We start from the raw sequence: 13,215 nt of genomic DNA, 5'->3' as shown, positions 1-13,215 counted from the left end.
TACAAACTATACTAATCCCATAGCATTTTATTGCGATGTTTTTTCTTAATTACTTGCTTCTCCCTTTAAACATTTTTTCTCTTTTTTATTCATTTTGTTTGTTTTTAGGCAATTGTGCTTGTAACAAATAGGTTAAGAGAAACATTTAATTGTTTATTTTTGTTAAAATTATTTGTAAGTTATTTCTTAATATGTCTCTTCATCTCTCTTATTTATTACCATATTATTATTTTCCTTTTTTTATATGAGAATATAATTTAATATTTTTTTCTTCAAAAGTGATGAATAAAAGAAATGAGTATTCATTAAAAAAATGAAGATGTTAATGAATAGAATTGAAAAAGACATGAAAGTCCACAATGCCAATTCATATTATGGTGTGTTTACCAGGAGAGAGATAGGGTGAATGAGGAGAGAAATAAAGGATATTTTATGTGAGATTCACATTTTTAACACTCTATTTTAATTTCAAAAAATTTATTCTATTTTTATCTTTTACATTTTCATCTTCCTCTCTACCAAAGGAAGGGTAATAGTTTGAGGATTCTCGTTTAAAAAAAGTTAATTTTTTTCATATTAGAATTTGATATTTTTTCATAAAAAATTCAAACACTCTATAATTAATCTTTGGAAACACAGTTACACCACTCAAATATGATTTTTTTGAATTTATACATGAGTTTTAGATAGCGGTATCATTTTTGGACTGAAGCAAAAATATGATACTTTTGCGGCATAATTTTATTGTTTGTTTTCATTATACATTTATATACGAGTTTAATTGTTATGAATTGTTAGTGATAAAAAAAATTTACACTTTTAACTTAATAAAAATATTATTGATATAATTTTTAGAATAATTATTTCAAAAATCAATTAAATAAGTGAATCTCTCCTTTTATATATATATATATATATATATATATATATATATATATATATTAGTTGAATGATAATGTAAAAAATTATTAAAGTAATTTGTCACTCAAAGACTCATCATGGCTTGCCCAACTTTTTTTAAGAAAATAAAATATTTAATGAATTTAATTTAAATAAATTGTATGCCTAAAAAGTAAACATGTATTTAATAATATATAATCCTTTTATTTTTATTTAATAAATTTTACATTAATCTCATTGATTATTAAATATAATTGAATTTATTGAATGAAATGTAAAGTTGTGAACACAATAATAGAAATGGAGCAAATCATTTTACATTATATTTCAATTACTTTTATTTATTACAAGAAGGCATAGCCCAATAAACTAACTAATAGTTTTTTTTTTTTACGAACAACTAATAGCTACTGAGAAGAAAAAATATTCAAGAAGATCATCATCATCATTATCGATAACAATCTACCAAAGCTTGGAGAAGGAACATAAACATTTTTAACATCGAAATCAATAGTAAGTGCATAGTGAACCAACCAATCAGCAATGTTATTCCTTAGCAAAAATTATACGAGCATCTCATTCTCCCATGATCTCATCCCATTATTTCTTGCACCATGTATGCTTAAGAGAAGAAAAAAAAAGCATGTAGATTTGAAAAAAGAGTGTAAACCCTTTTATGGTCACTTAAAAATACATTTTGTCATCCAGATTTTTTTTTTATTTAAAGTTTCCTAATGTCAAACGTATATTTAGTCAAGTCAACATCTACATAATCACATAACAGGTGCCGTCAATGTCAAGTATATAACTTCTTAATACAGTGCAACAAAATAATAAAAACAATAAATCTTTGAATTATTAGTCGATAAATTGACAATAGAAATATCCCAAAAATTAAAATTTATATTTGTTGAAGGTAACTACAGGAATTTACTCAAATTAACAGAAACAATAATTGTGATTAGGATAAATATGGGTCGTATTATCAAATTTGGTAGAATCTTCTCACGAACAGTGGTGAGTATGTGAAGACGCTCCAACACTTAAATTAGTGACGTGAAGATAAGAATAAATATCCTAAAGTAGATTGAATTAGAGTTAATTTATCTTAACTTTGATAGTCTTTTTTATGTAGATGAAATTTGATGTTAGGATCTCAATTTTTCTCGTAAGATAAAGTAAATAAAAAAAAATAAGTGACTTTATCTCATTTTTCTTTTAATAATAGATAATATACTATTTTAGAAGATATCTTTATTTTTCTATTAGAAGATGGAGTTTTTCTCTTTTCTTACTTAAATACATTCTTTGAATTCTGAGTGGGCTATTCAACTAGCACCTGACCACCAAGTGCAAAGTTTTGCTGAGTTCGAGTAGTACAATAAACTCTTGGCCATTATTTAATTCAGCAAATTCTCATTTATTTTTCTCAATAATAAGTCATTATGAAAAATTTAAGTAAAATTTTTAAAAATAAACAAAATAATTGAAACTACAAGAAAATTTATAAACTAATTTAAATAAATAAGTAAAGTAGTTAGAAGTTTGCCTTTATTAAACGTAAATTTTTTAAAAGTTTGAAATAGTTAATCTAAAAATATAAATAGTTAAGTATTTAAAAAATAATTTTTCATATTATTAAAAATATATAAATCTGCAGCAGATGCGCCTATGTTTAAAAAATCAGGAAAAATGTAGGAGATTACACATTTAAGAAATCATGTGAATGATTAGTAGATCATATAAATATGCATAAATACAGGGTGTATTACACGTTTTTTTACTAGTCAACATGATAACTGTACAAGATTAAGATTGAGTACGGAAGATGAAACATGACGAAGAACAAAGAATTTAGAATAAATTAGTGTTGCTCTTCTTTAAGGTCATATACATAAAGAGTATAATTTACCCAATAGGCCTATGCAATACAATATCTCAAACCAAAACATACTACACGACGAACCTATGTACATAATCAATGATTTCGCTCGTTTTAACTTGTACAAATACGTATTTAAAATACATACGATAGCATATGAATTATTAAAATCTACTTTTGAGTCATGAAATTGTGAGAAAAGCAGAAATTGTGAGAGAAAAAAATTTAATTAATGCATGACTGACTAAAAATTGGAAAAAAATTTGAGGGACTAAAAATGTTTAAAAAATTAACAAAGACTTTTAAGTTGTCAAATAAATTTTAAGGAATTAAAAATTAAAATATGAAAAAAATTGAGGGACTAAAAATTTAATTAACTCTTAAAATTTACTGCTTAATATATATATATATATATATATATATATAAGTATTTTCATAAACAATAAAAAAAATTGATAGGTGATGCAAAGAGCAAAAAGAAAGGTGCGAATAGCAAACCCTGACCATGGTTCTTGAAGAGGATTGAGGGAATAGGGGCTCACTGATGGCCCGTTTACTACTATTTTCGAGATTTCAGTATTAGCTGACCATGTTCATTAAATTATCTTTTCTTAAGTAAAAACTAAAAAAGCTACTAGTACTTGATATGGAAATTTTTATATGAAAAAACTTGATAACTAAATAGTTAACCAACAAAACTCAATTTCCTTACTTGTTCCTATATGGTTTCATTAAAATTCATTAATACAATTTAACATTTTTCGTGCTTATCCCTTTTCATCCGTAGTCCTTTCTGTCTGTTTATCATATTGCCCCAACTTCAAAGGCCAACATAAAAGGAAAGCATGCCTTCAATTGTTGACAAATCTACTCGAACATGTCATAATAAATTGACAAATCCCAAGTTTCCTTGAGAAGTACCAAAATTTGTTCAGCTATGTATACAATATCAATCTCCATCATCAAAGTTATTGAAAGTCTATCCCACCAAAGAGAAAGGTTATTGCATTTCTACTTCAAGTACAACATTTGACTTTAGCACAATTGAAATTTGACATATTGCAAAATGATCTTCCTATAGTTTGCTTTGCTAAGGTGGATTTTACGTATGCTTTACTGTACAATGTGGGGGAAGGGTAGTATGCCTGTGAGAGTACGTTGGCCAAAGGCCATGCAAAGTGGTATTCGTGACAGTTGTGGTTTAGTTCCCCAGTGATGATATAATCCACATTTTTAAACTACCTGAGCTTCATCATCCAACATCTCAACTACGGGAGCATACTGCAAAGTGAACCAATAAGGTCTGTGAACAAACGTATTACACGTGGCAAAGCAACTCAGATAAACGCATATACTGACCTCATCGTTTTCCTCAAAATATATTCCATCAACAGCACTTCCCTGCTGAAACTCCCACCCTAGATTTCTCTCAAGCAGCTCCTTAAATTTCCTTGTCTGCAAGGAGAGGAAGGTTACAAACAAATACATTGTAGCAAGCAGCAAATGATGCAAGTCTGCAGCCAATTTTATAAGCGCATAAACAGTGCTCATAGAATTGGCATTATACTCTGAAGTCTAAACTCAGGTGCAGAATAACTTCACGTGTGTGCATGCGTGTGTTTAAGGTGCAAGATTAGAATTAATACTCACTTCCTAGATGTGTTAAGGAATTAAGGTTCAAGATTATAATTAATAATCACTTCCTATTTCCTATATATAACGACAAAAGATTGTTTAGAGAGTCAATTATACATATCCATCAACAAGTTTTTAGCCTAAAAATTCATAAATAACTTGGAGGAGCAATATATCCAGGTAGCATTTTTAAAAAAAAATCACAAATCTATCCCTGCCGAATATTGCTTTGCTGCATAATGCATTTCAAGCACATTATACCCAGGTTGAGGTCACTTTATTCTAATACTTTTGATATTCACTTTCACAATTTTTTTCCTATTTTTTCAAATCAATGCCTTATTTTGTCTCTCTGGCAGATTGAAGTTAGGGAGGCAGATATCAATAATAATATCACATTATGTCAAGACAGGTTCCATGCTCATACCCAGTTTAAAAGATCTCCATCAACAACCGACCCATCAAGCAATGATGAAAAGAAGTCCTGCAATTCCAAAACAATCAAAAGGAATAAGTTGCACTTGAGCTCAGGAAAGCATATCAAATTTCTAAAATGGAAGAAATATTCAATCAGTATTAGCTAAAAGCCTGAAACAGACAATACTTTACTTTGAGCAACTAGTCCACAAAAATCAAAGGCATCAAAATACAACCCGTCTTATAAGGAGGATAATTGAATCATTGAACAAGAAAGGGGAATTTTCTTCTAGCCACATTTTCCTTGACCAAGCCTCCCTTGAAAAGATTTTAGGAAGTTAGAGTTCCCACAAAAACATCTTTATATTTTATCAATTCTGACATCCTGTGGTAGACTTACAAAAGTAACAAAACATGTCCGCTTGTTATTGGCATGCATTAATTGTGTTATTCTGTAAATTGGGATACAGAATCCAGTAGGAAAGGCAAGTATGCTTGAGGCTGGGGGATTTGATGTTCAGTTAGGAAAGGAAACTGCATTCTGAAAGGCCTGCATTATTCTTATGAAAATTGACAGCCTTTTCTGATTTTCCCCCTGGAATGAGTTGCTTGTTTAACAGTTTTTGTCCTATGGACACTAACTACTTAGAAAACACAAAAAAGATTAATAAGGATGATAAAGAAAGTGGAGGACAGTGTCAAGTAGAGGGAAACAATGTGCAGTCTAATATGCTAACCATTATCAATGAAGAACAACCACATATATGGAGAAATGAGCTGCTGACCTCCACTTTCAAGATCAACTCATGCATTTCTTTTTGGTGCTAAAAGGACAAGTTTTAGAATTTCAAGATCTTAAAAATCCATAATTGACCAGAATATGCGCCAATCTAGCTTCTTAAAATTAAGAAAGGTAGGTCACATATCAAATTTGTGCACATGAATATTGAGTTAACATCTGTGAAAATACCTTGCAAAGATGGTGCAAAAAGCTATCAGCAGAAAGCCAAGAATCATCCAATAATGCAGATCCTGTTTCATCCATGTGATCTTTCTGTAGTCCGTATTTTAGTTGATTATATATGACTTTTATGAACTACAAGAATCCAAAAAGTTTGATGAGGAAAGAAAGCAGCAAACAGGAGGTAGGGTACAAGAATTTAGACTGCCATTAAAGTATCAAAAAAAAAAAGTCAATCAAATTAATCTACAATATGTATTAAGGATATGTACAATATCTTAAATAATAACTTATATATTACAAATTGTTAAGGAAGAAAAAATAGAAAATATAAAATTATCCCAAGTAGCTACCACATTAAACTTTTGGAAAAGAATAAAATTCTGATTATTTGCTGCCTCTTTTGAATTACTTTGTAGATTTTTTAGTTCTAATCAGTGCTTTCTATATATTAAATATCAACACCAGAGCTTTCTGCTGAACAATTCTCCATTATTTCTAGGACTGCACATAGTCTGTTAAACAGAACATATTTTATTTTCCCTGTCTTCCATGTCCCAAACCACAAAAGTGTGAAGGTGAAAGTTCTGATTTTCCATCATTGAAATGAGTTTAACAAATAATATAAGATTCAAGATCATTACTCATTTTCTTAATCAAGAATCAGTTGCTAGCAGTTCCAAGACTAAATTCAGAAGTCAGAAGAACTACTACAATCAGGGATGAAATTAACAGCATTCCAAGTATTAATGTCAATGTTTTGTACCTAAAGAAAAAAAAATACATTAATAATGTTTACCTTTGTGAATAGATGAGTTCGTGTGCGGAAAGGCTGCAAAAGAGTATGCAAAGTCATGCAAATTTATTAAAATGATATATATTTATGAAATGATACAACTTCAAGCTTATTTGAACCTAAGCAATCCCACACTAGATATCTTACCATAATCAATAAGTGTCTGGTATCCATATGCAACATAACCTAGGCCCTACCACCATAAAATGTCCTAAGAAAGAAGTAAAAATTGTTCATAGAAAAAATATTGCAGAAATTTCCATAAGAAGAATCGAAAATGATTACTCTTATCATATTTATATCTATTTTCTGGGTTGAAGCACAAATCTCAAAAGATGGGGAACCCTCCAGCAAATGATGCAAAGGCAAAATGGTAAAGCCCACGGAATCAAAGAACTTAACAAACTGGCCCACCAAGTTGAAAGACCAAACAAGCATCTAACAAAACACAAATGAAAGCACAAGTACTTATTGAACATAGAGCAACAATTGACAGTAAGCACATCTCATGGAATCACTTGAATTAAAGCTTAAGCTGTCAATCAACTAATCAAGAGCTCAAGAATGTGCTTATTAATTATATATATATATATATATTAGTGGTTCATATATATCACTTGTACTAAGTCAATTGAATATCTAATTAATGAACATCATAGTGGCAACTCATTTAACTATTGTGATTAATTATATATAGATATCTCATATAGGTTTGAAAGTTTGGTGAATAAGCAACATTTTAAAATATTCAATATCAGCAAATCAATATATTTATTTTATGTGGTGGAAAAGCAGACCGATAGAGATGTAATATAAAACCATTCATCTGCCTTCACCCACCAGCTTAAGCTGCTTGGGATGGATCATGACATGGTATCGAAGTCACTATGACCAAGTGGTCTAGTGATCAAACTTTGTCACCCCAATTCTTCTAATAAAAAGTTGAATTTCAGCACTATGTGGGTTGCAAATGTTATCCACCCTTCAAGTCTAAAGGGCTCTGGTGTGAGGGGCATGTTAGAGATGCAATATAAAACCATTCGCATGTCTTCACCTAACTGCTTTAAGCTTTTGGGATAGTTGGTTTATGAGTCATGCCAAAGACAAGTACACAAAAAAAACCAGAAACTCTAAAGTCAATGTAGAGAGTCTATGCATGCATTTTTCACTATTCAGTCTGGATAAAAGGTAATGCTTACTGCTTCGGTGCAGCCAAACAAAAGGCTAACTAATGACTTCCATTGGAGAAATGCTTCTAGTGATTGCCCCATCTGAACCATCGCAAAATGTCACATTGGATTGAACAAAATCAACAAAATGTATAAAAAAATTATGTTTTGTCCACAATACCAAAAAGGCAATAAATGCAAACTGCAGTTCTCCAAGAAGCAAGTCTTCAGAATCTCCATAATCTTTTGTCAGTAGAGTTTCTAACAAATGTGTCTGAGAAGGCAAACAAAAATAAAATTCACAAATGAGCAAACAATAACAGGTACGATTTTAAGGTAAGAGTATTGATTACAGTAACCTTTTATGTTTTCTCACAATTACTTTTCAGGGACCAACCTTGTCAAGATTCAAAGAAGTAAGTTCCTGCCCACTAATCCCCTTGCATTTCACAACATGTGGAATTGAGGTATAATAACATCCTTTCCTTCGGGACTTGCCAACAGATGTTGCAGAATTACCAACCTTCAGCTGCTTGTCTAGTGCTTCCTCCATTGGCATTTTAGTAGTGTTCCTAACTATCTCATTTTCACATTCAACAGTAATTTCACCTCCAATGGGCTCTGCTTATAAATTAACAATTTAATACAATATCAAAAGATCAATGAACTATTTAATACAAAGAACACCTCAGTCAAGCAAATAGCATACCAAGTCGTTCAATGACGCTCTTTGTGATAAAATTAGATAATCGTTTCCAGTCTTCATAATGGCTGAGATTGTAAGGCCCAAGTTGTCTGTCAAATTCCAAATTTTTAACAGCTTGACTATATCTTTCTTCCTAGAGGAAAAGCAGAGAAAACAAAATATGCCACATTAAAAATAAAAAGCATGGAATTAAAGGAAATGAAATAAAAAAAATTGTTTCCTTGGCCATAATCAATATATGAACCAGAACACAAATTAGCACTGATTTGACGGAATATATTAGGGGCTACCCCACATTTTCTATAAATCCACCAAAATTATTGTTTCCTAAATACTTTCTCATGATGACCTCATTTGACCAACATGATGTAAACTATATCAATCATGACATTTTGCTGCATAATAGGCATGTTACGAGTATTTATATATTTATTAAAAATTTAAATGAATGCATACCTCTTCCTCGGATAATTTGATTAACCTTTCATCTTGTTGATCCCATTTACGAACTATTACCTGCATGGCCATGAGACCAAACCGCATAATCACTGTGTCACATTTTTTCTTATATGTTTTTGGTATACAAATTAACCACAAACAAGGTCAAACAGATGAGCATTGATTAACAGATCAAGTGGTTTTCCTAGATTCTCTGTGAAATTCTGCTAATCGTTTTTTAGAGGAGTGTCTTCGTAAGATTTACAGAGAAATTGGCATGGTGTGTTGTGTGTTTCTTGTTCTTAAATTTTTTTTCCCACTTTTCTTCTCGGTCTTAATTTTTTTAGTTATTAAGGATTTTATCCTCTAGGTTCTCACATTTCTAACTTTCTCTTCACTTTTAATATATTCTTTTTTTCATCAGGAGAAAAATGTTCTAATCAATCCATTTTAGATGTCATTTTAGTTATAATTAAGATGGTTAAAGTGCATTTACACCACAAAATTATTGAAAGACAGGACTGTGGTACAAGTAAGAAAAAAAATTGCACACCTAAAAGGCAATAACTACTGTAATAATTTTAACTTCACCATCATTTGCCAAGGAAAGTCACATCACTTAACAGGAGAGGTTTTAGTCACTTAGCCTTCTTTCTGAGTTACCATCTTCATAAAATTGGTCATTGATTGATATTCAAAACTAATTATTTTTTTAAATCTTGCCATTAGGCCAGTACTGAAACAAAATTGCATGAATCAATTCATTTGAGAATTTATCAAAAAAACAAAGCAAAATATCAATATTATCAAAGATTTCAACAAAAATTATTTAAAAGCAAAGCATAAAGGTTACTTACACCCCATCTCAACCGTGATTCCATAGTCAAATAATAAGTGAGAATTGAACATAAATTATAACATTAAGATATAGTGTCTGCTATGATCTCTAAACTAGAAAAAGATTCAGTCAAAGCTCAGTGAACCAAAATTAATGTAAATTTAATTGAATCATTTGAGACACGAATTTTTTATTCCCATACCTCCGAAGGGCCAGCATCAATAAAAAATCCAATAATTGGTGAGAACTCCTTCCCATCCCTGCATGAATCAAAAAAGAAAAAAAAGAGAGGGAGAAGAAGAAGAATCAATGCACCAAGCAATTTGAAAAATTATGCTACAGGAAAGAAACATTACTGATTCTAGCAACTGAAAGAAACAGTGAAGTCCTATCTCCTATGCTTAACATTTCTGTGGTCAGCATACATAATAATAGAGAGACCATATGCAAGAGATATATTATTTCCAATATATGAATCCAACTTTATTTCCCACAAAATACACATTGCCACAGTATACAAGATTGAAAAGACACTAATACACGTGGGAAAGAGCAACAACACTATAGCAAAAGCATTGCTTTATCATACACAGGAACACCAACCACTCCTATATTTGCCTTTTAATTTAATAGAATAGGCCACCACATATATGAATAGGGGAAGATAGGATTTTGCAGGAATAAGAAGAACTAAACAAAAGAGAAAAAAAGCCTGGATAGTTAGGAAACATGAACAAACCTGCTTGATGAACTATAATACACAAAATGAATGCCTGGAGGAATCATCTTAATACCCTTAAAAGTAGGCCCCACAGAGAACATCTACAAAACCAAACACAGAAGAAAAATAATGTCACATTGCCAGTGTGAAACAAAGTTGAAATCATGGTTGGGCTTTTCATATCCCACGAACTTGAAGTTTTATTTTCAGATACCATAAAAAAAACAAGGCAACAACTTCATAATCCACGATAGTACGAAAAAGGTTACAGAGGAACAAAGTTTACCTGAGTACCGACGGCGACGAGGGTGTACTGAGGAACATCGAGGAAGAGAAGAGTGACACCGTGCTTGACAAGCTCTAAAGCTGTTCCGGGATCCATAGATTAGAGGAAAATGAACAATTTCGAGATAGTGCTATGCTGCAAACTGCTTCGCAACTTAGAACAATTGGGAAATGAGAACACTCTTCCAGAGCTGGGGACGGATTATAAAATAAATAAATAAAATTACTTAATTATTAATTTGGAACCAAAATCAACTATTTAAAAATTAAAAATCAAATTAAACCATTTAAAATAATCTAAAATTAAACATTTTTTTAATTTCAGTAAATTTTTAGCCTTTTTATTTCATTTAATAAAATTATATTTAAAATGTGCTTCAATTATTATAAAGTTTATGCTTAATCTCAAGTTACAATATACTATGTGTGCTCACAATCAAAGAAGATTTATCACTTTGCTTTTGATAAAGACAATTTCGTATCAATGCCCAATCCTAAATAGTGAACAGTCAATATTGATGGCTTAAATAGTACAATTGGATTATATTTAAAATTAAACATTTTTTTAATTTCAGTAAATTTTTAGCCTTTTTATTTCATTTAATAAAATTATATTTAAAATGTGCTTCAATTATTATAAAGTTTATGCTTAATCTCAAGTTACAATATACTATGTGTGCTCACAATCAAAGAAGATTTATCACTTTGCTTTTGATAAAGACAATTTCGTATCAATGCCCAATCCTAAATAGTGAACAGTCAATATTGATGGCTTAAATAGTACAATTGGATTTTTTTTCCTAAGTTTTTCATTAAATTTTTGTAAGTTTTTATATCCTGGAGGCTAAATAGTAGATAGTAAAGACTTACAATTTTTTCACATACATCGAGTTCAATTTTCACACTTTATTATTTTGAAAATATATACAGTTATCGTATTAATTAATTAAACATTGTTTTGAAATATTATTGAATAATTTTATTATAAAAATTAACAACTTTATGGTTGATACATAATTTGTAATTGAATTGTAGTCTAATTAAAATTTTAATTTATCTGTTTCAAATTAGTTTTATACCTGACTTATCATCTATAGGTATATAAGAATAATCTTTTAATATTAAATTAGTAAGATTCATTAATAAGTGATTGGTATAACTGATGTTGAATTCGATTTTCTTAAAAAATATTTTATATGATGATGATAAGAGATGTGTTTAATTTTCTTATTTGGTTTGTTAGAGATTTTAAATATTATAAATAAATGAGGTATTATAGGACGAGAAAAAAGTATTTAAACATTATTTAAAAGATAATAATTTTTTTTTGTATTTGAAAAATGTTTTATGAAAACCCATTATACTATAAGACACCTAGAGAGAGGAAAAAAAAAGAAAGAATAGAATATAAGAAAAAATGTAATGATACTAAAAGAATATATGTTAGTTTTAAATTTGGAATAACATGGTTACTTAATAATACATAAAGCTAAAGTACTTTAACATTATTTTAAAAAAAATACATAGGTATAATTTTAGAGTTCATGATTAGGTTATTATAGAAGAATTTAGCATGGTTCAAGTATTTTTTTTTTTTATATAAGCAAATACATTTTTAAGAAGTGGTTAGATGAATGTTCCAAACTAATATTCTCACATGGTCACTTTATTTTAAACCTTAAAAAAATAATAGATAAGAAGCAAGTTATAGGTAATATATAAAAAAAAAGTAAAAATGTGATATTGATTTAATTTTATCAATTTGTTGTCATATCTTTAAGACAACATAATTCCATGAGAATAAATAAAACATTAAAATTAATGTTAGAAAATTATGAATCATGGAGAACCTTATCAACAATCACAATATGAAGCTTTCCTAGAAGATCCATAACAGTCCATCCCTAATATACATCATTCATATTTAGATGCTCCATTATCACATGTTCAAAGTGTTTGTTTCCTATGTAAACAACAAAAGTATTCTATAAAAAGAAAATGAAAAAAAAAAGATAGGAAACAAGTCATAGTTAGTATAAAAAAAAGTAGGAATATGAAATTGATTTAATTTTATCAATTTGTAGTCATACCTTTGGGGAGTATAAACGGAACCATGGACTCTTATCCATGGATAGATAGAAAGAAGGAGAAATAGAATGAAGAGAATAGGAGTTATTAGTAGTACCTTATGTTTAAGGAATGATTGAATGAGATGGAAAAGATTAAGAGTTAGCATTAGTAAGTTATATCTAAGGAGTTATAGATTTAATATGTTAGGTTATAATTAATGTGGAGGTTTAGGAAAGAACAAATGTCTTGGATGTAAGTAGATTTATACATATTAAAATAAATACTTCACACTAATGTCATGATGATATAATAATTAGAAGGATCCAATTTTTTTTATTCTTTTTTTCTTAATACTAATTTGTTAAAAAATTATTACCATAAAAGTCAATAATTTTAT

The 13,215-nt window shown here is 29.4% G+C and overlaps 1 protein-coding gene across 4 annotated transcripts; it reads right to left on the bottom strand.

Moving 5' to 3' along the window:
* Nucleotides 1-3,637: 3,637 nt before the first annotated feature.
* LOC100800202 (protein AAR2 homolog) lies at nt 3,638-10,977 on the bottom strand. 4 transcript variants are annotated; one of them, XM_003519295.5, is made up of 13 exons: nt 10,750-10,977; nt 10,482-10,564; nt 9,945-10,002; nt 8,923-8,982; nt 8,470-8,599; nt 8,158-8,381; nt 7,942-8,034; nt 7,791-7,862; nt 6,595-6,627; nt 5,805-5,930; nt 4,845-4,901; nt 4,142-4,237; nt 3,638-4,063 (listed from the first exon to the last, which is right to left on the bottom strand). In XM_003519295.5, exons 1-13 carry the CDS (start codon nt 10,843-10,845, stop codon nt 4,016-4,018), a joined length of 1,176 nt encoding a protein of 391 aa, XP_003519343.1. In that variant the 5' UTR covers nt 10,846-10,977; the 3' UTR covers nt 3,638-4,015. The 4 variants fall into 4 exon arrangements, 1 of the variants encoding a protein (XP_003519343.1); XR_005888170.1 differs by lacking the exons at nt 3,638-4,063; nt 4,142-4,237 and adding exons at nt 6,739-6,784; nt 6,877-7,029 and having other exon boundaries at nt 10,750-10,938; XR_001385686.3 differs by lacking the exons at nt 3,638-4,063; nt 4,142-4,237; nt 4,845-4,901 and adding exons at nt 6,739-6,802; nt 6,877-7,029 and having other exon boundaries at nt 5,860-5,930; nt 10,750-10,938.
* Nucleotides 10,978-13,215: the final 2,238 nt, after the last annotated feature.

This window comes from Glycine max, chromosome 2, assembly GCF_000004515.6.
Source record: "Glycine max cultivar Williams 82 chromosome 2, Glycine_max_v4.0, whole genome shotgun sequence".
NCBI lineage: Eukaryota > Viridiplantae > Streptophyta > Magnoliopsida > Fabales > Fabaceae > Glycine > Glycine max.
Note: the sequence above shows the minus strand (reverse complement) of the source record. Positions and strands in the feature narration are given on the sequence as shown.